Here is a 24,417-nt window from a genome sequence, read left to right on the forward strand (position 1 = left end):
AAACACATGAAAAGATGCTCAACATTGCTTATTATTAGAGAAATGCAAATCGAAACTACAATGAGGTATCACCTTACACCAGTCAGAATGGACATCATGAAAAAATCTATACAATAAATGCTGGAGGGGATGTGGAGAAAAGGGAACTCTCTTGCACTGTTGGTGGGACTGTAAACTGATACAGCCTCTATGGAGAACAGTATGGAGATTCCTTAAAAAACTAGGAATAAAACTACCATATCATGCAGCAATCCCACTACTGAGCATATACCCTAAGAGAACCATAATGCAAAAAGACAGATGTACACCAATGTTCACTGCAGTACCATTTACAATAGTCAGGACATGGAAGTAATCTGGATGTCTATTAATAGATGAATGGATAAAGAAGTTGTGGTACATATATACAATGGAATATTACTCAGCCATTAAAAGGAACAAATTTGAGTTAGTTGAACGGAGATAGCTAAACCTAGAGCCTGATATACACAGTGAACTAAGTCAGAAAGAGAAAAACAGATATTATATATTAACAAGCACATATGGAATCTGGGTTTCCCAGGTGCACTATGCAGCTCACCCAAGAGACTTGGGTTTGATCCCTGGGTTGGCAAGATCCCCTGGAGAAGAGAATTGCAACCCAATCCAGTATTCTTGCCTGGAAAACCCCATGGACAGAGGAGCATGGTGGGCCACAGTCCATGGGGGTTGAAAAGAATGGGACACAATTGAGTACTTACGTGCTTGTGCATGTGTACACACACACACACACACACACACACACACACACACAGAATCTAGAAAAATGGTACTGATGAACCTGTTTCCAGGGCAGGAATACAGATGCAGACATAGAGAACGGACTTATGGACACAGTGAGGCAAGGGGGAGGGTACAAATTGGCAGAACAGCATTGACATACATATACACAGCTGCTGCTGCTGCTGCTGCTGCTAAGTCCCTTCAGTTGTGTCCGACTCTGTGCAACCCCATAGACGGCAGCCCACCAGGCTCCGCCATCCCTGGGATTCTCCAGGCAAGAACACTGGAGTGGGTTGCCATTTCCTTCTCCAATGCATGAAAGTGAAAAGTGAGTGTGAAGTCGCTCAGTCGTGTCCGACTCTTTGTGACTGCATGGACTGCAGCCTAACAGGCTCCTCTGTCCATGGGATTTTCCAGGCGAGAGTACTAGAGTGGGGTGCCACTGCCTTCTCCCATGTATACACTACTATGTGTAAAACAGATAGCTAGCAGGAAGCAGTTGTATAGCACAGGGAACACAGCTCAGTGCTCTGTGATGACCTACAGATATGGGATGGCGGGGTGGGAGGAAGGCTCATGAGGGAGGCTCACAGGGAAGAGGACATACATATACTTAGAGCTGATCCATGCTGGTGTACAGCAGAAACCAACACAGCATTGTAAAGCAATTATCTTCTGATTAAAAATAAATTAAAAAAAAAAAAAAAAAACCACCAAGAGCTGACTTAAATGATCACTCCCTCCTCCTCAACACTTTATTTTTCTCCGACCTCACTAGCAGCTCCATCTTAGCATACACTGTTCATCCCTCCTCCTGTGTCCACTTTCATACTCGTATCCCCTAGTTCAGTTCTGGCCCCTCATCTCCTTTGAATCTCCATGGACTTCTTTGGGAATCTCATCTAATCTTTAGGTTTTAATCTATACACTAATGATTACCAAATGTTATCTCACGTATCAGATCCCTCTGTACTACTGGCTCATGCCTATTTGACAGCTCAATTTTAATCTAACAGGCATCTTAATTCATACTAAACTGAGTTTCTGAATCCCCTATCAAGCACTTCCCTCATCTTATTTACTAACCTCGTTTCTCTTTTAATTAACTTTAACGTCAACTCTTTCAGCTCAACCTTCAAAATACATATAGACTGTAACCACTTTTCACTAGCTCACTGCCACCACTCTCATCCAAGCTACCATTATCCCATGTCTATATTATCAAACAGGCTCCTTACTGGCTCCCCTGCTTCCATATTGGGCCCGTACAGTCTGTTTGCAAACAGGTCAAATCACCATTCCTTTGGATCAAAATTCTTTAATGGCTTCTGATTTGGTCTCATGAAAAAGGCCAAGTGAATATAAAACAGTGTAAGTGATTTCCTCTCCTTCTCCCTTGTTTTGGTTACACTGGCCTCAGGTAAAACTAGGAAATTCCAAACCTACTCCCACGTCAGAGGCAGTGCACCTGACAAGCCTCTGATCCTGAAGTGGCCGAATATTTTCCAAATGGAAGCTTTCTACTCTCTATCCCTTACTTCCCTGAATTATCTCCCTCTCTATTTTGCTTTCATAGGATTTACAGAACTTATATCCTATACTTTCTTCTAATATGTTATCAGTTTCTTTTCTTTTTATTTAAATATTCATCCCACCTGGAATTTATTTAAAACCATGAGAAGAAATGTAAATTTGTATTTTTCTACATCATTACTAAGGAAACCCATTTATTTAATAATCTCTTTCCCACATTTATTAGAAGTGCAGAAAATGAAGAGGAACTAAAGAGCCTCTTGATGAAGTCTGTCATGAACTGAGATCTGATCTAATTTAAAGTCTCATACAACTTGTGTTTTTATTTTGTCTTACAGCTAACTAAGGAATTTTCCAATGTATAATGATATTGATAACTACTTAAACGTCATCATGGACTGAACCCTCATCATTATGAAGTGCCAGGGCAGGAGGAAATATGAAGAGAAAATGAAATTTAATGCATCTAGCCTGAATTAAACCTTATTTTCAACATTTACAGCTCCAAGTTTTTAGAACTCTTATATACAGAACAAATTTATGCTTCATACTGTGATCTAATGTGAAAATATCTCCCTTTTGATGGGAGGTTTAGCCTATTTACAGTTATTTATCAAGGACACATTTGCTTTCAATTCTCTTTTATGTTGTGGTATGTATTTTTAACTGCATTTTTAATTAAAAATATTTTTCACTATTTGATTTCTTTCTGCTTTCTATGTGCTAGTTTCATAAATGAGAACTGTAGTATTTCTGTCTAGTGTCTATTTTTATGACTTGAAGAGTTACCATAGAAAGAAATAAAGGATTGAATGCATCTATTAAGTCTCTAGAGGAAAACAACAGAATGGGAAAGACTAGAGATCTCTTCAAGAGAATTAGAGATACCAAGGGAACATTTCATGCAAAGATGGGCTCGATAAAGGACACAAATGGTATGGACCTAACAGAAGCAGAAGATATTAAGAAGAGGCGACAAGAATACACAGAAGAACTGTACAAAAAAGATCTTCACGACCCAGATAATCACGATGGTGTGATCACTCACCTAGAGCCAGACATCCTGGAATGTGAAGTCAAGTGGGCCTTGGAAAGCATCACTACAAACAAAGCTAGTGAAGGTGATGGAATTCCAGTTGAGCTATTCCAAATCCTGAAAGATGATGCTGTGAAAGTGCTGCACCCAATATTGCAGCACATTTGGAAAACTCAGCAGTGGCCACAGGACTGCAAAAGGTCAGTTTTCATTCCAACTCCAAAGAAAGGCAATGCCAAAGAATGTTCAAACTACCACACAATTGCACTCATCTCACATGCTAGTAAAGTAACGCTCAAAATCCTCCAAGCCAGGCTTCAGCAATACGTGAACTGTGAACTTTCAGATATTCAAGCTGGTTTTAGAAAAGGCAGAGGAACCAGAGATCAAATTGCCAACATCCACTGGATCATGGGAAAGGAAGAGAGTTCCAGAAAAACATCTATTTCTGCTTTATTGACTATGCCAAAGCCTTTGACTGTGTGGATCACAATAAACTGCGGAAAATTCTGAAAGAGATGGGAATACCAGACCACCTGACCTGCCTCTTGAGAAACCTATATGCAGGTCAGGAAGCAACAGTTAGAACTGGACATGGAACAACAGACTGGTTCCAAACTGGGAAAGGAGTACATCAAGGCTGTATATTGTCACCCTGCTTATTTAACTTATATGTAGAGTACATCATGAGAAACACTGGTCTGGAAGAAGCACAAGCTGGAATTAAGATTGCCGGGAGAAATATCAATAACCTCAGATATGCAGATGACACCACCCTTATGGCAGAAAGTGAAGAGGAACTAAAGAGCCTCTTGATGAAAGTGAAAGAGGAGAGTGAAAAGGTTGGCTTAAAGCTCAACATTCAGAAAACGAAAATCATGGCATCTGGTCTCATCACTTCATGGGAAATAGATGGGGAAACAGTGGAAACAGTGTCAGACTTTATTTTTTGGGGCTCCAAAATCACAGCAGATGGTGATTGCAGCCATGAAATTAAAAGACGCTTACTCCTTGGAAGGAAAGTTATGACCAACCTAGATAGCATATTCAAAAGCAGAGACATTACTTTGCCAACAAAGGTCCATCTAGTCAAGGCTACGGTTTTTCCAGTGGTCATGTATGGATGTGAGAATTGGACTATAAAGAGGGCTGAGTGCCAAAGAATTGATGCTTTTGAACTGTGGTGTTGGTGAAGACTCTTGAGGGTCCCTTGGACTGCAAGGAGATTCAACCAGTCCATTCTAAAGGAGATTAGTCCTGGGTGTTCTTTGGAAGGACTTATGCTAAAGCTGAAACTCCAATACTTCAACCACCTCATGTGAAGAGTTAACTCATTGGAAAAGACTCTGATGCTGGGAGGGATTGGGGGCAGGAAGAGAAGGGGACGACAGAGGATGAGATGGCTGGATGGCATCACCAACTCGATGGATCTGAGTTTGTGTGAACTCCGGGAGTTGGTGATGGACAGGGAGGCCTGGCGTGCTGCAGTTCATTGGATCACAAAGAGTTGGACACGACTAAGCGACTGAACTCATTAAGTCTCTAATCTGAGCAAAGAACAAAATTGCTTTTGCCTTTCTTCTTCCTAGTCTATTGATTACATTGATTATCTTAAAATTTACTTTATACATTCAAAGATATTTTTACCACTCATTTCTGTGCAAGTAAAAAACCTACAAATAATTATCTGAGCATAGAAATGAATCTCATTATACATATAAAGACAAACTAGCCATGGCATTTCTGACTGCTCTACTTATTCATTATAAGTAGGTTCAAGTATCTGACTACTTCATTATATCATCTAATGCAGCCATATCAAATAATTTACATACTAAATATACATTACATTTAAAATTATTTTCCTTTTATCTCTCTCATATTACAGCTAGGGCACTATAATTTTTTAATGTGTATATAGGTTGTAATAACTATTACTTTTACTTCAAAATAGCATCAATGTTCAGTTGAAGTTTATTTGTGGATGCTGAACTTTGAATTTCATATAATTTTTGTCATAAAATGTTATTCTTTATATTTTTTCAATATTATTTATTTATATTTTTTATATTTTCTTTTTAAAAATATAAAGACTATTCTTAGCTTTTTGGTGTACAAAATTAGACAATGAGTCAGAACTGGCTTGCAGGTCTTAATTTACTGACCCTTGTCTTGAATGAATGGATAAACTTGATTCTACAGGCACTAAAGTGAAGCCACATTTAAATTCTGTGTGTATATTTGTATGATTATTTATATTAACCGGCCTTTTTGGGTTTTAATTCCACAAAGCTATAAGATGTTGCTTTAAAACAACTACTTTAAAATTTTTTCTTTTTCTGTTCCCTCTGGCTATCACAGAATAGCTAGGACAAATATGTATACTATCTGACATATATTCTGTAACACTTGTGTGAATGCCAAGTGTTTCACACTGTGATAACATCTTTCTGGGCTTCCCAGGTGGCACAGTTGTAGAGAATCTGCCTGCTAATGCAGGAGATGCAAGTTTGATTCCTGGGTCAGGAGATTCGATCAAACCCAGTTTGATTCCTGGGTCATTCCCTAGAGTAGGAAATGGCAACTCACTCCAGTATTCCTGCCTAGAAAATTCCATGGACAGAGGAGCCTGGCAGGTTACAGTCCATGGGGTTGCAAAGAGTCTGACATGAATGAACACAAAAATACCTTTCTATTCAAAGTATTTAAAATTAAAGACACAACTGGAGGCCCTTTAAGATCAATGTACCGATTATTAAATTTTTCTCATTTAAGTCTATAGCAAGTTATAACTTATACTCACTTAAATTAACTTAGTTATAGATTCTTCATCTATCTTAAAACACCTTTCTATGTACAATATAACAATATCTTATAATAGATGGTGTTTATTAGAGAACTTTGGAAAACTAAGAATAACTTCTGAAACAAAGATTAACAGAAAGATAGTATAAAAACATCTACTAGAGAAAAAAAAACCAAGAGTTAAAAAGCGAAATATCTTTTTGTTCCAAAAGTTACTATGATACTGTGTCCTCTTTGGAATGTGTCTGTATTTAGGAAAGTGGAGGGAACCATAGGCAAAGAAAAAGTTTCAATTCTTTACTTTTGAAATTGAAGTAGAAGATACATCTAACTGTTTAGTATCCTCAAGTAGCATTTACAAGCAACCAATAAGAATACAATATTAAATCATTAATTTTATTAATGCTGTGATGCTTCATCAGAAAACAACACAAGTATCATACAAAGAAACTATTCAACACTGCTGCTGCTACTGCTAAGTCGCTTCAGTCATGTCCGACTCTGTGCAACCCCATAGACGGCAGCCCACCAGGCCCCACCGTCCCTGGGATTCTCCAGGCAAGAACACTGGAGTGGGTTGCCATTTCCTTCTCCAATGCATGAAAGTGAAAAGTGAAAGTGAAGTCGATCAGTCGTGTCTGACTCTTTGCAACCCCATGGACTGCAGCCCACCAGGCTCCTCTGTCCATGAGATTCTCCAGGCAAGAGTATTGGAGTGGGGCGCCATTGCCTTCAACACTACAGACGGGTAATCTAAAGTGAAAATGTATAATCTAGGAAAATTTTCACATATAAAATATATGAAAGTATGTTCCCAAAATAAGTTAGCCAGATAGACTTCAATAAATCAGAAATCTACCTCATATTTCTTACAGAAACAAGTGGACAAAACTACTGAGAAAAAACTAAGAGAAAATGTTTATGAAATGTGACTTTTATTAGATTAATCCTTTCAATTAAAGAAAATGTGACTTTTATTAGATTAATCCTTTCAATTAAAGGGAGGTGGGGGGAGTCAGCCTGCCTTTGGACAGATGTCCACCACCCTCCCCCTCAGTTGCCAGCATCTGAAAATAAAGCAAACCTTCCTTTCCCCCAACCTGGCCTGCTTATTAGCTTCTGAGCAGCAAGCAGGTGGACCTCCCATGCATACCTTTTGGTAACAGATTCGGCACCCAACATGGGGCTGGCCACTGCTGGGTCTCCTGGCTGGCTCTCCTGGGTCTTCCAGGAGAGAGCTGTGGCTATGATAGTGTATTAGCCTGCTGCTTATGGCTAGCTAGCTGTAGGCAGGGGATCTGGGGACATTCCTACTGCTGCTGCTAAATCACTTCAGTCGTGTCCAACTCTGTTCGACCCCATAGACAGCCTCCTACCAGGCTCCTCTGTCCCTGGGATTCTCCAGGCAAGAATACTGGAGTGGGTTGCCATTTCCATCTCCAATCCACAACTAAGACGCTCAGTCGTGTCCAACTCTTAGCGACCTCATGGACTGCAGCCTACCAGGCTCCTCTGTCCATGGAATTTTCCAGGTCTTCCAAAGGAGAGCTGTGGCTATGATAGTGTATTAGCCTGCTGCTTATGGCTAGCTAGCTGCAGGCAGGGGATTTGGGGACATTCCTAGCAGCTGCCAAAACCATCTGAGGATCCTTCCTGTTTCTCCCCTGCTCAGCACTGGCTGCCAACTTACGCTTTTTCTTGGCGGGATGGAAACTTGCATTTGGGACGAACCGATGAGCTCCAAGACTGGGTAAGTCCACCGGTGTGCATATAGGCAACTTTCCCATTTGTGAGTGGCTAGTGTTATATGGGCATTTTGCCAATGGGTTCTGAGTGCAGCTGAATACTGTTTGTGAGTGCTCATGCTATTTGGGTATTTTTGCCAGTTGGTTCTGATGTTGAGAACTGTTTGGGAAACGGGGTGCTTCCCTGGTGGCTCAGATGGTAAAGAATCTGCCTGCAATGTGGGAGACCTGGGTTCAATCCTTGGGTTAGGAAGATCCCCTGGAGAAAGGAATGGCTACCCACTCCAGTATTACTGCCTGGACAATTATATGGATAGAGGAGCCACGCACAGAATGTTGGGGGGTCGGGGAGAGGGAAGAAAAAGAGAGAGAGTTCTTGTTCTAAAATTTTTATAGAAATGCAAAGAATTTAGAATAACAAACAACTATGAAAAAGTGTATCAAAGTTGTAGGATTTACATTACCTGATTTGAAGGCTTATTATGAACTACAAAAAATAATCAAGAAGAGTGTAGAACCAGTCAAAGAGCAGACATACAGATTAACACAACAGAACAGAGAGTCAAGAAGCACATTTATACATACTTGCTCAATTGGTTCTAAAGACAGAAGCCAATGGGAAAGGTTCACCTTTTAAACAAATAATGCTTGGAATAAGTGGATATCCATACTGGGGGAAAAACTGATTTTAACTTTTACTTCAAAATCTAAACAAAAATTAACTTGAAATGGATTACAGATTTATACATAAAAGCTAAAACTATTAAAATTATAGAAGAAAACAGGGGATAAAAATCTTCATACTTTGGGACAGGCAAACATTTCTAAAGGAAAGAGCCTACTTCATTTAAAAAAACTAACTGGAATTCATAAAAATTAAATACTTATGTTATTTGAAAGACAGCATTAATTAAAAGGCAAATCACAGACTGGGAGAAAATACTACCAAGACATATTCCTAGTACATAAAAAATTCTCACTACTCAGTGATAGTAAAGGCTGATTTTTAAAAAATGGGCAAAAAATTTGAATAGGTGCTTCATAAAAGATACACAAAATGGTCAATATGCACATTAAAAAGCATTAGTCACAAGGGAAACACATAATAAAACAAGCAAATATCTATATATCCACAAATCAAAAGACTGACAATGCCAAGAGTTATTGAGGGTTTGAGACAAATGGAACTTTCCTACACTGCTGACTGGAATGTTAAAATAACTCAATCACTTTGGAAAATAGTTTGGCAGTTTCTTAAAATGTTAAGCACAAACTAATCATACAACCCAGCAATTTCAATCCCAGGTATTTACCCCAGAGAAATAAATATGAAAATGATATCCAAATAACTAGTATGTGAATATTCATAGGAGCTTTATTCATAATAGTCAAAAATTAGAAAGAACTCAGATGTCCATCAACACATGAAGGATAAACCAACTGTGGAATATTCATTAAATGGAATACTGCTAAATAATTAACTAACTAACAACTGATGCAGAAAACATGGATGAATCTCAAAACATGCTGAGCTAAACAAGCTAGACACAAAGGAGTACATTCTGCATGGTTCTATTTATAATAAACTCCAGAATGACTAAACTACTCTATAATGACAGAAAGCAGATAGCCAGTGGCCTGGGACAGGAGTCTGGAGAATTAAAAGCAAAGTGGCAGTAAATAAAATCTTTTGAAATGTTCTCTATTTATTTATTTATTTTTTTGAAATGTTCTCTATTTAGATTGTGGTTTATACAACTGCCAAAATTAAACACTTTATTGTAAATTGTACTTCAACAAAGGTGATTTTTAAAACTACCCAGTTTGTGATCCTACATATATTAAACTTAAATTATGTAAATAATAGAACAACAAATTTAGTCCTCTCAAGGATGGATCAAAGAACAATGTTTTATAACTTCAAGTGCTATCAACAAAAATTACCTATGCATGTGTGAGAGGAAAGGGGGAGAGAGAGACAACTACTACCAGCAGTGGGAAAGCAGCCGTGTAAAGCCGAGTGTGATACAGCTAGTCAGAGCGCAGGCCTGTGTCTTATTTCAGGGCATTTTCCAGCTCCACTCAATAAATCATTTTTAAAAGACACAAACAGGAAACCTGCTGCAGAACCAGTTAGAATTGGTTATTACAAGACTACTAAAAACCGGTGAGGAAGCAACAGTTAGAACTGGATATGGAACAGACAGGTTCCAAATAGGAAAAGGAGTACATCAAGGCTGTATATTGTCACCCTGCTTATTTAACTTATATGCAGAGTACATCATGAGAAATGCTGGGCTGGAAGAAACACAAGCTGGAATCAAGGTTGCTGGGAGAAATATCAATAACCTCAGATATGCAGATGACACCACCCTTGTGGCAGAAAGTGAAGAGGAACTAAAAAGCCTCTTGATGAAACTGAAAGAGGAGAGTGAAGAAGTTGGCTTAAAGCTCAACATTCAGAAAACTAAGATCATGGCATCCGGTCCGATCACTTCATGGCAGATAGATGGGGAAACAGTGGAAACAGTGGCTGGTTTTATTTTTCTGGGCTCCAAAATCACTGCAGATGGCAACTGCAGCAATGAAATTAAAAGATGCTTACTCCTTGGAAGGAAAATTATGACCAACCTAGATAGCATATTAAAAAGCAGAGACATTACTTTGCCAATAAAGGTCCGTCTAGCCAAGGCTATGGTCTTTCCAGTGGTCATGTATGGATGTGAGAGTTGGACTATAAACAAAGCTGAGCACCGAAGAATTGATGCTTTTGAACTGTGGTGTTGGAGAAGACTCTTGAGAGTCCCTTGGACTGCAGGGAGATCCAACCAGTCCATTCTAAAGGAGATCAGTCCTGGGTGTTCATTGGAAGGGCTGATGTTGAAGCTGAAGCTCCAATACTTTGGCCACCTGATGCGAAGCGCTAACTCATTTGAAAAGACCCTGATGCTGGGAAAGATTGAAGGCGGGAGGAGAAGGGGACATCAGAGAATGAGATGGTTGGATGGCATCACCGACTCGATGGACGTGGGTTTGGGTGGACTCCGGGAGTTGGTGATGGACAGGGAGGCCTGGTGTGCTGTGGGTCATGGGGTCGCAAAGAGTCGGACACAACTGAGCGACTGAACTGAACTGAACTGAAAAACTATAGTTATCACTCAACCAATGATGGAGTGCTTACAGGCTGAGTGATAGGTCATTTAGGTTAAGTAACGATGAAGCATATAAAATAGTCAGCCAGTCACCCCTAGGAGATCAGAAAATCTGACACAAACCCCCTTTTCTTTCATAGACACTAAAGCCCCCAAAAGATGACAGAGCTTTAATAAAGTGGAGTAGTACATCTTTAGAGCCTAAGCAAACCCACTAGTTCAAGAGTCAGCAAAACTGTTCTGTAAAAGGGTCAGAGAAGCTGTGTGGGTCTCTCTTCAAACTACTCAACTCTGCTGCTGCAGTTCAAAATCAGCCAGAGACAATATGGAAAGGAATGAGCAAGACTGTGTTCCAATTAAACCTACTTATGGACACTGAATTTAAATGTCATATAATTTTTATGTCATTATTCTACGTCATGTTACTGTACATCACTATGTTATTATTTTCCTTTTGTTTTTTTCAACCAATTAAAAATATAAACACCATGCTTAGTTCCTGGGTCATTCAAAAATAGATGATGGCCACTGCTATATCTAAAATGGATAACCAACAAGGACCTACCTACAAGGACCTTTGCCTTGCCATGGGAAGGAAACTTCCCATTGAAGTTTCTACAGAAACTGTGAAAGGAAACTCTCCCCGACGTTATGAGGCAGAATGGATGGAAGGGGAGTTTGCAGAAGAATGGATACATGTATATATGGCTGAGTCCCTTTGATGTTCACCTAAAATTATCACAGTATTGTTAATTGGCTATTCCCCAATACAAAATAAAAAGTTAAAAAAGAAAATAGGTGAAGGACCAAATGTGAGTCCCATGGGTCATAGTTGGCTGATTCCTGTACTAAGCATAAAAGTCCGTATTTTTCTTATTCATAACATCTTCTTTTATATAAATAAAATCAATAAAATCAAAGCTTGAAACTAAAATTTTTAAAGCCATTACAAAGAAATATGAAATTTCATATTACACTTATGTGAATGGCAGTATGTATATTTAAAATTATTTTTAAAAGATAACAGAATAGTATTATCTGGACATATCAGTCTATTGCTCTAAGTCAGAGTACGTGCCCAATAAACATTAGTTAAATAAATTTTAGAACCAACTTTTGATCCTTTATGAATACAATCTATCAAATATAATATACTCCTTACTATCTTTATATGAACACACTGAGCATAGTAAGGTGAACAGCCCTGATGACATTAGCTACCACATTCTATTACACCTCAGTGATCTCTCATATGGCAAACCACGTAACCTCATATTAAATAGAAAACAACCTGCTTTACTTTTTAGCTCCTATTTGCAGTTTCATCGTTTCTTCCCCTTGTCAAGCTAGGTAGCTATCACTTCTTGCTGCTATCACTGAACCTATCTGGAGAAGCTGCAAACCAAGCTTTATTTTCCCCCAAACTTAAGCAAGTACAATGACAACCAGACTTCAACAATTACCATTTCCATCGCAGACTGCAGCAACACATTACAAAAGAGGGGATTTTGAACACAGTGAAGAAAATAGAAGTATATTAATGTCACTTCCTATCTTAAAGACCAAGTAGAGAAAGAATAATCTACAGAAATTCAGAAGAAAAAAATTAAAAGAACCACCTCCAATACCTTCAGGAACCTGAAGTTCAGCCTAAAGTGAACTTCATCTTTAGCATTTTATCAGATTCCTACAAGCATTTATTATTTACTTTTTACCTTGCATTTTAGTTTATTCTACGATTGGGTCAACAAACAGGACAGCCCATTAGATATCAGGCAAATTACCCAGTGTTACGAGCACAGAGATGAAAAAGAATTTCCTGCCAAAAATGCAAATAATTCTCAACCACAATCTCCATACCAACACTCCCTGACTTGCTGTCTATTCTCACAATCCTTTATTTTCAGCCTCCATACAGCTGATTCCACCACTTTGCCTCTTTCTCAACACCTTGCCTATCTTTATTTCCCTCAGTATGCCTTTTAAGTTCCATGGTCCATAAATTTAATCATTTTAGTCATATAATATCTTTTTCTTTTACAGCCAAACATATACGCTAACCACCCTTTCAATGTGTCACTCTGAGATGACATGGAAAAAATATAAACTCTTAAGAGAAGAACTCTCTTTCTCTCCTTGTCACTAAATACACAAGCATACCTGTCTTTGAACCCATTCTCTTCTTTCCCTACTATTATGGAGGAAGTGTCCTCCCTTTAAATGAAGGCAAAGTCTCACTTTGCTTTGGATGCAATCCTGCACATGATCTAATCCTACAAATTATCTCACCGTTCCTCATTCATTAGTTTGCATGGCAATAACCTCTCTTAGTTTTTGTTTTCACCTAAAAACCTCCTTGATCTGCTTTACTGGTTCCTCTTCGTCTACCTGAGCTTTAAATGTTGGAGCTCTATGAGTTTACAACCACAATTACCAACTGTACAAATCCCCATATTCACGGATCTCGTCTCTGTATAATAGAGCCTAAGCATAAGATCCCATGTGCCTCATTACCTTTAAACCTACCCTTCTTCCAGGATCCCTGTCTCTGTAAATGCACCCAAATTTTTCTGCCCAGCTACTGAAGCCTAAAACCTGGAAGTTATCATCCTCTGCTTCAAAGACAACATCATCCATCAATCATCAAGTTCTGTCTACCCTAGGGCCCACATATTTTTAAAACACTTCTTCACCCAAGCCTCACTGACCTCACCCACATAAGCAAGCATCATGTACTATGCCTGGCCAATTTCAACAACTATCTACATATTAGATCTCCCTACTTCCTACTCTTGCTTCTTTCAAATCCATTCTCCATACTGTACCCAGTAAAGCTTTCCTAGCATTTACTACACTTTATTCTATATATTTGCTTATAAGTTTGCCACTATGTTGTATATCACTCTTATCTGTACTCTCAACATGACAGTATTCATTATAAATACATACAATTAAAAGTAAAACAAAAACAATACCATAAAAAATACAGATAAATATGTATGACTGATCTAAGGATTGTAGAAAAATTTTCTAGATTAAAAAAAAAAAACCTAGAGCTTAGTTTTTAAAAAATTCAGAAGAGCAAATCTTCCCTGTATTAATATTAAAATGACTAAAATGTGGCTTCCAGTGGGTTATAGCGCACTGGGTCGCAAAGAGTCAGGACCGAATGACTAACCCTTTCACTTTCACTTTCTGGCCATTAGTCCTACTTTTGTCTCTTGGTACCAAACAGAATCATTCTAATTCCTTATCTACTTTGATAATTTGAAAACAGTCATTAGTTTAACAAACTCTATCTAGTCTTTTCCAGGTAAGTAATTTTATCATGAATAGAAGGTAGGATTCTTTGTTGCTGGCTTTTTGTTGATTAGTGACAAAGTTTCACTAGCCTATTAAAATCTCAAATGCTAGCCTAATCAATACTTTATGGTAATAAGCATAAAATGATTTGAGTGTATTGCTTCACTGTACTATTGACAAGCCTCAGCCTAAGCAAGGGCAAAAGAAAATAAACAGGAAAACCAAGAGGAATTGAGATGAAGAGGAAAAAGTTAGGACAGAGGCTTATGGGGTAGGGAGGGTATGTAGCAATTTCTAAAGCTTAAATGTAGACTGTTCCTTATTTCGTCTTTAGACTGTGTCTTGAATTATCACAGAACTAAAACTCATTAACACTTGCTGACAAGCTTGGATGTCTCTATTTTAAGTTGTTAACATTAACTTATTTTTCTGTCAAGTGTCATTGGTGATTTAAAGACTTCTTTTTTAGCCTAGAGATACTTTATTCAAAGGAATACTTATCAGCAAGCAAATATATAAAAGCAGGTGAAGGTTGACAACGGCTGGATCCTTGCCTGCTCTGAGCCCTTCTAGGGCCTGCAGACAGTTTTCCATTCATGCATGCATTCATTCAACAACTATTTACTAATGAGTACCTACCATGTGCCAGACATGGAGATGCAGCAGGGAATAAGGCAGATAAGATCCCTTCCCTGATGAAGCTTCTAGCCTAGAATACAATGTTTTAAATTACTGCTTCAAAAAACTGGCCCCGGGCCAAATTCTGAAGGGAAAAAAAAAAAATCCTTTGCTCTGCATTTCCACTCCTCTCATTTCTCACCAACCCCAGATGGCCCACTAACTCTTAAGACAGTAACAGAAATATGGTCTGAAAAACAGAGGAATGCATAAGCAGCCCTAAAAATCATACTTCTTCCCCAGGAAACAAGTCACTAATTACCTGGAGACAACCTATTTTTAAGCACAAATTTAAAACTCACAGTATTCTGCAATAAAGAATATATTAAAAGGTATCTTAAATCTGGATCAGCACTGACTGTCATTAAAAACAGAAGTTAAAGCAATCCTTATAACTGGCTACTACAAAAAAAATAAGTATTTAATTTGAATATTTTCAAACTAGGGCAAAAGTGACATTGGAACATCATATCTACATTAAATTAAAAATAAATTTTCATTATTAAAGCCAAGTTAGATGTAATTGGGATACAAAGTATCAGAAGCTCACAAGAACTACTTCTTTTGGCTGTCTCAAAAGTAAAGCGCTTTCAGAAACTTGCCCAAGGTTTCAGCAGATCTTGAAGGGACACTAGAACAGCAGAACCAAGGGCCCCGAACGTCTTAGTTCAAATCTTAGTTCCGTCATTTCGTAGCACTGTGTTGACCTTGGACAAGTTAGGAAATTTCTATCTCAATTCCTCCAGTGTAGAATGAGATTAATGACAATGCCTTACTCCAGAGGGCTGATATAAAGATTAAAAGAATTAGTGAAACACTTACAATGTCATGTAAAATACTATAATGGTGTCTGAAGAAAAGTAATCAAACACTACATCGCCAGCAACAAAAAAATGCCACGATATATAACCATTTTCTTATGAATTTACTAATGCCTCATGTAATTCTATTTCAAGAATTTGAGAAAATATAAACAAAAATGTTAAAATAATCTCTAAACTACAGATGGAGAATATAACAATTTTAACCAAAACAATCTAGGTATGCATAATTCAAACCACAAATTCAACAAAGAGCCACTGCCACCAAGTATTCAGTAAGTTTAAACAATGCAGCATCAAAGCATTTCCTCTCGGGGCCGCTGAATACCTAATTTAAGAAAAAATGCAAAATGTACCATTATTGCTGTGTGTCAGAAAAGTTCTCTGTCCTTTATATTAACTGTTGATGGTAACTGAGGACTATCTAGTATTCATGAGAATGAACTTCACTTATAAGTCACTAATTTCCATACCTTGTCCATTGTCTAATAGTTGAGATATTGTCAAAGTAAACAAATGCTGCCACCTTCTGGACTAATGAACATGGTGTTACTTTATTTATTTATTTATTTTTTTGGTGTTACTTTAAATAACCCAATGTGATCCATAAGCAAAGGACGACAAATTTTAAAAGCAAAAGTTTTGGTTCAGCTTTTATTCTCAGTGAGATTTTCACTGCAATAAATGACCAAACACTGGACGCATTTCATGTAATTTCACAGAAAGAATAATTTCTTCTGTAATGCAATGAATTAATGTACCAAATTAACATTATTCGTCATCTCTAACATGTCTCACCTCTCTTTCCCAAAGAAATTCATTAAATGTCCTAATTAGCAAGGAACTGAAAGCTTTTAAAATGAATCTGTTATCAGAATGAATCTTATCAATGATGTGTTTGAATGTGAGAAACTAGAAAAAAACAAAAACTACCAGTGTTGTGAAAGTTTCAAAACCCCTTGATACTATGGATTGTATGTTTCTTTGTATGGATTGTATGTTTCTTGTACGGATTGTTTTATAGTATTTATCAGTTCTGCCTTATGCACTTTTGAAATTGGAAATTTTTCCTTCAGAAAATTAATTCAATGTAAATATGAGAAAAAAATGGACATTTACATGCAAGATGAAACAAAAGCAGCTTTAAGCTTTTTGCTTGAAATATTTTGATTGAAATATTCTGATACAACTAATCTCACTTTTAGTGAGATATTTCCAAACTGAAATCTTAAATTTTCCTATGTAAATGTCTGCCTCAGAAAACACAGCATTCTATGTAAGTGTCTTTCTATGATCAAGGTTTACTTATTTTTTAAAAAACAGAATTACATTAAATCAAGCTAAAATGGCTTTCAGGAAAGAACAGCTTTTATTCTTTTTTGAATACCTATGCAGGTTCAATCCCGGGGTCGGGAAGATGCCCAAGATGCACTGGAGGAAGGCATGGCAACCCACTCCAGCATTCTTGCCTGGAGAATCCCATGGACAGAGAAGCCTGACGGGCTATATAATCCATAAGGTCACAAAGAGTTGGACACAACCGAAGCGATTTAGCATGCATGCATGCAGAAGTGAATAACCAATCCTACATTTTCTAACTAGAAATGCTGCTTTTGTAATATGAAGTTAAGAAGGAAATTTTTATTTTGTTTTTGGTTTTTTGTTCATTTTTAAATGGAGAAGAAAATATAATTCAGGATGAATTCACGATGGTCTGGGACACTAATCAATATTACAACAGATTTCTAACCTGCATTACATTTCAGTTGGGTAGAGCCATATAATTATAGGTAAATGTATACACAACAGGTCAATATGATTTATTGTATAAAAGCACTGAAATAAAACTGAGAGTTCTGAATCCAAGCATCAAAGCTGACCTGTTCATGGCTATATGCCTAGCCTCGCCTATACTAGGTGGTCAATGAATTTTTGTTAAATAGGTTAATTACTATTTTAATTAATTAGTTAAGCAAAACCCACAAACTTCTACATTTTTAAACTTTAATCATTCCAGGGCATGAAAAGGAATGCTTCTATTTTCAACCTATAGAAAAATAAATAAACGTATGATTTTTGTCTTATTTGTTACCAAGTTAAACAAGCTTGAATACAGTAAGATTTAATGTAATCATCTTTTTAGCTATTGGCCTGAATTTCAAGATGAATATTCATTACATAAATAAAAATCTGAGTCATGTAAATGAAAAAGCACATGTAGTTTTACTAATTTCTAAAAAGTTAAAACTTATCAAATTCCTGAACTGAATCAAAAATATCTTTTTTAAGTCTTGTCTATTCTATGAAGAAAATTTGAACATACACTAGCAATTTGATACTTCCAAGGGGCTACTGCTAATTGTGTTAGATGAAATACAGCCCTGTAGTTATATAATGTCCATATTTTAAGACACAGATATTCTTAGGACTGTATTGTTGAAATGACAAGATACCTGGCATTTGCTTCAAAATACTTAAGCCAAGAGAGTAAGAATAAAGAGTATAAACAAAGAAGGTAGAGCAAAATTTGGATCACTGATGAGTCTGGGAGGTGACTGTTACAAAGGATTCCATTCTCTCCCATCTTATGTATATTAGAAAATTTTGCTGAAAAAAATTTAAAGAATGGTCATCAAGATGATGACAACAAAAATAATATAATAACAAAAAGATAACTAGAAAAACCCAATATTTGAAAACTATTAAGTCTCACCACCCTTATGGCAGAAAGTGAAGAGGAGCTGAAAAACCTCTTGATGACAGTGAAAGAGGGGAGTGAAAAAGTTGGCTTAAAGCTCAACATTCAGAAAACGAAAATCATGGCATCTGGTCCCATCACTTCATGGGTAATAGATGGGGAAACAGTGTCAGACTTTATTTTTTTGGGTTCCAAAATCACTGCAGATGATGACTGCAGCCATGAAATCAAAAGATGCTTACTCCTTGGAAGGAAAGTTATGACCAACCTATATTGAAAAGCAGAGACATTACTTTGCCAACAAAGGTCCGTCTAGTCAAGGCTACGGTTTTTCCTGTGGTCATGTATGGATGCGAGAGTTGGACTGTGAAGAAAGCTGAGCGCCGAAGAATTGATGCTTTTGAACTGTGGTGTTGGAGAAGACTCTTGAGAGTCCCTTGGACTGCAAGGAGATCCAACAAGTCCATTCTAAAGGAGATCAGCCCTGGGTGTTCTTTGGAAAGAATGATGCTAAAGCTGAAACTCTAGTACTTTGGCCACCTCATGCGAAGAGTTGACTCATTGGAAAAGACTCTGATGCTGGGAGGGATTGGGGGCAGGAGGAGAAGGGGACGACAGAGGATGAGATGGCTGGATGGTATCACCGACTTGATTGATGTGAGTTTGAGTGAACTTCAGGAGTTGGTGATAGACAGGGAGGCCTGGTGTGCTGTAGTTCATGGAGTCGCAAAGAGTCGGACACGACTGAGCGACTGAACTGAACTGAACTGAGTAAGTCTCAATAATCCATGAGTCAAAATAAAATCAAGTTTGAAATTCAAATGTGTTTTGAACTGAGTAAAAATAAAAAATATCATATCTTTGATACAATTACAATGAACAATCTAATAAGAAAAACACCAGCAACAAAAAAATATTTAGCAATTAACAAAGGTGATGACTGTACAACAGTACTACTAAACATTGCTGAAAGAAACGAAAAAAGATATAAATGAAAACACATCCCATGTTCATGGATAGGAAGGTTGAATATTGTTATGATGTCAGTACTACCCAAAGTGATGTTCAGATTTAATGCAATTCCTATCAAAATCCCAATAACATTTTTTACAGATATATAAAAACCCATCCTAAAATTCACATGGATTTCCAAAGGACCTGAAGTAGCTAGAGAACTCACACTTCCTGATATCAAAACTTACTGCAAGTCTATAGGAGTCAAAAAACATAGATCAAAACAGAGATATGCACTAGTGGAACAGAAGAGAGAATATAGAAATAAACCTTTGCATATATGATCAAAGGATTTTTGACAAGAGTACCAAGCCCATTCAATGGAGAAAGGACAATTTTTTCAACATATGATCCTGAGAAAACTAGATATTCACATGCAAAAGAATGAATTTAGATCCTTCCTTAAAACTATATATAAAAATTAACTCAAAATGGATCAAAAACTGAAATCTAAAACCATAAAATTCTCTTTACAACTTTAGGTTGGCAATGATTTCTTGTATGCCACCACAGGCACAAGCAACACAAAAGAAAAAATACGACAAATAAGACTGTAAAATTTTTAAAATTATGTGTATCAACAGACAATACCAACAGAGTAAAAAGGCAACTCACAGAATGAGAGAAAATATTTACAAATCTGAGAAAGGATTAATATTCAGATTAGACTGATTTGTGCTGCTCTACAGCAGAAACCAATACAACACTGGAAAGCAATTATCCTCTAAAAATTCAGAATGTATCAGAAATTCCTGAAACTCAACAACAAAAAAACAAATTCAATTCAAAAATGGAAGAAGCACTTGAACAGACATTTCCTCGAAGAAGATATACAAATGACTAGTGAAAGTGAAAAGTGTTAAGTGAAGTTGCTCAGTTGTATCTGACTCTTTGCGGCCCCATGGACTGTAGCCTACCAGGCTCCTCTGTCTGCGGGATTTTCCAGGCAAGAATGACTAGTAGGCATATGAAAAGACCATCACTAATCATCAGGGAATTCAAATTAAATCTAATCTCAAACCCAATAAATAGCTATGATCAAAAAAACAGAAAACAAGTCCTAGCAAGAATGTGGAGCTAAGTGGTATAGCCCCAGTAGAAAATAGTATGGCAGTTCTTCGAAAAATTAAAAATAAAACTACCATGTGATCCAGCAATTCCATTTCTGAGTATATGCACAAAAGAACTGCATGCAAGGTCTCAAAGAGATATTTTTACACCCATGTTCATAGTAGCATCTTCACAGTAGCTGAAACATGGAAGCAACACAAGCATTCATTGACAGACAGATAAATGTGTGGTGTATATATACATACATACACACACACACACACACATACAACAGAACAATATTCATCTATAAAAAGGGAATTCTGTAAGATGGATGTACACTGATGACATCACCCTAAATGAAATAAGCCAGTCACAAAAAGAAATATATTGCACCATTCCACTTATATGAGATACTTGAAGTAATCAAAATCACAGACAAAGAAAGCAGAATGGTGCTTACCAGGACTGGGGGGCAAGAAAAAACAATGAGTTATTTGTTTAATGGGTACTGAGTTTCAGTTTTATAAGATGTCAAGTGTCAAGGAGATAGACAGTGATGATAGGTGCACAGTATTATGAATGTATTTAATACCAGTGAACAGTTCACTTGTTAAGATGGTAAATTTTATGTCCTGTGTATTTCCCCAGAATAAAAGAATTTGGGGAAAAAAGAAAAGATACCACACAAAATATTGTGGGATGTACTTAATACAATGCTTAGAGGGAAATTTACAATGCAAATTATATTAGAAAAGAAGAAATGTTTCAACTCAGTCACTTTAGTTTCTACCTTAAGAGACTAGAAAGATAAGAGCAAAGTACACATAAAGAAAGAAGAAAATGGGAAATAATAAAGTTAAGAGTAGAAAATCAATGAAATAGAGAACAGAAAAATAGAGAGTATCAATAATCCAGAAGCTGGTTCTTTGAGAAGATAAAAATTGCTAAGCCTGACTATTAGGTTGGAAAAAAAAAAGAAACAAATTTCTAAAACCAAGGATGAAAAAGGGAAAATCACTATGGAATATAAAGATATTAAAAGGATAATAAAGAATACTATGAATACTAGTATGCCAATAAATTAAACAACCTAGATGAAATGGACAAATTTCTTGAAAGGCACAAACTAATGTTCAATCCAAAAGAAATGGATAACTTGATTAGCCTTAAATCTCTTTTAAAAATTAGATTTGTATTTAAAAATCTTCCCTCATAGAAAACTCTAGACCAAGACAGCTTCAATGGAGAACTGCACCAAATATGTAAAGAAGAAATAAAGAAGAAATAATACTAATTCTTTACAAATTTTTCTAAAAAACTGAAAAATAGAAATATATATATACATATGTATATTCTTATATATTCTTATAAGGATATAAACTTATATAAGAATTATAAGATAAATTATAATATTATAAGACTATAAGAACTATATTCTTATAAGAATTTAAGAGTTCTTATATCCTTGTATTTATCTTAATTCTTATATCTTAAGAATATAAGAATTTTTATATAATAATTATAAGCTTATAATATATAAGAATATACCTTGTTATCAAAACCAGACAAAAGAATTATAAGAAAACAAACTGCAGCCCTATGAGGTGGATACTAACAAACATTCCATTTTACAGATAAATCAAGGACTAAAGAGATTCAGAAATCGCCAAAGACCACAGAGAGAAAAATTGGCAGGCAACCTGGATTTCAGAACATAGGCTCTTAACCATAACACTACTGCTTCTCAAATTCAATTAAATTCTAGATACTTCTGCAAAAGAAAATAATACAGAGTGCTGCCCAATACTTACCTAGAAACTATGCTGGAACCATTATAGAGATCACTAGCATATGACAATGTAGCCAAAGGTCGTACTGAATTATATCGAGTGAACTTGGACAAGCATTCCTGAAATTCATCCAACTGGCTTGCAGTTCGACTGTCATCTATATGAAGAAAACAAAATAAACAAATAGAACTGCAACGTAAGTCAAAGAGCAATAACCACAGATTAACAATTATATTCTAAATATAAACAACAACTCATATTTAGAGAGGACTAATGTATTAAAAAGCAGAGACATTACTTTGCCAACAAAGGTCCGTCTAGTCAAGGCTATGGTTTTTCCAGTGGTCATGTATGGATGCGAGAGTTGGACCTTGAGGAAGGCTGAGCACCGAAGAATTGATGCTTTTGAACTGTAGTGTTGGAGAAGACTCTTGAGAGTCCCTTGGACTGCAAGGAGATCCAACAAGTCCATCCTAAAGGAGATCAGTCCTGGGTGTTCATTGGAAGGACTGATGCTGAAGCTGAAACTCCAATACTTTGGCCACCTCATTCAAAAAGTTGACTCATTGGAAAAGAACCTGATGCTGGGAGGGATTGGGGGCAGGAGGAAAAGGGGACGACAGAGGATGAGATGGTTGGATGGCATCACCGACTCGATGGACATGAGTTTGGGTGGACTCCGGGAGTTGGTGAGGGAGGCCTGGCGTGCTGCAATTCATGGAGTCGCAAAGAGTTGGACACGACTGAGCAACTGAACTGAACTGAACTGAATGTACACAAATTAATTAGCTGATCTTTCAGTTTTCATAAAAATTTCTTAGTGGTTCTTGAAAGACACTGTCTCTTTGAACACCAATAAGACCATACTATGAATTCTCTTTCTATTTTAAGCAATCATTTCTTGCAAAACAAAGGAAAAAAAGTACCTATGATCAAGAAAGGTTAAATTATTTATTAAAATAAAATCCCTTATCAATGGAGAAAGTGAGAGTTTTGTATGAAGAAACATATTTACAGGGATACATTATCATGCTCCTGTTTACTAGTCAAAACACAATTTAGATTAAAAAATGAATTTTTAAATAAAAAGCAAATGAAATACTTGTTCACATAATACATTGAAGTGTTTCAAAACCAATTATGGGATGGGAGTAAAACTGCAACGTATTAATCCTTAATTTTCAAAGTCAAATTTAAAATAGGTTCATGCAAATATCTTGGTGGAACATGGAAAACAATAATTCCATCCAACACAACTCTACAAATACTTTGAGTAAAATCCATTTCAGTAAGCTATTCATAATTAAATGACGTAGAATTTAAATCACAAAGTCAGGTTATGAAAGATCTAATCTACTCTTCTAATGAAGAGAGCTAATCTACTCTCCAATGTAGAAACAGGCCTACAACGAAAAAGCATAAATAAAGAACATTGTTTTCTAAAATTGATTAAAGTTTGGACTTGCATTTTCCTTCCCAAAGAAAGAAAAGTAAAGCACACAATTACATTAGTTAGCCTCCTATATGGAAACTTGAAATAAGCCTGTTACAACAATGTTTTTTTTCATAACTTCCTCCTTATTCTTAGCTCATATACATACATAAACACACACACAACCTTTTAAAGTTTTGTGATTTTCCTTCTCAAATGTTCTCTGAAAATAACAGTAGGCTAAAAGAAATTACACTATAAGTATCATTAAGCGAAAAGAATTATTTTACTTTTACTATACTATGTGATATAATTAAGAATTTATTTATCTGGAGATTTCCAGTTATCTTAAATTCTTGACATGAAGAAATTTATCTAACAATTATTATAAAGGAAAATAATTGAGGAAACTAAGCTTCTGTCTGCAATATTTTAAATGTTAAAGATTTAAAAGCTAACTTAACACAGTCATCTAATGACCTACATTAAAAGGGTTCAATTTTGTAGTGTTTCCATTCTGGGAAAAGTAAAAGGAACAAACCTAATTAGCATGCAATATCAAAATGTTATTGGGCTGAAGCTCTTAGTTGACAAA

General features: G+C 36.5%; 1 protein-coding gene across 6 annotated transcripts in view; it reads right to left on the reverse strand.

The window, feature by feature from the left end:
* The window catches only part of COP1 (COP1 E3 ubiquitin ligase), a 224,807-nt gene that overhangs the window by 91,834 nt on the left and 108,556 nt on the right, over positions 1–24,417 (reverse strand). For all 6 annotated transcript variants that reach the window (XM_070768483.1, XM_070768482.1, XM_070768484.1 and 3 more), the window contains one exon: positions 22,412–22,547. In XM_070768483.1, coding sequence (XP_070624584.1) covers positions 22,412–22,547 — 136 coding nt within the window. The remainder of the gene's footprint in view (positions 1–22,411; positions 22,548–24,417) is intronic.

This window comes from Bos indicus, chromosome 16 (genome assembly GCF_029378745.1).
Source record: "Bos indicus isolate NIAB-ARS_2022 breed Sahiwal x Tharparkar chromosome 16, NIAB-ARS_B.indTharparkar_mat_pri_1.0, whole genome shotgun sequence".
Taxonomy (NCBI): domain Eukaryota; kingdom Metazoa; phylum Chordata; class Mammalia; order Artiodactyla; family Bovidae; genus Bos; species Bos indicus.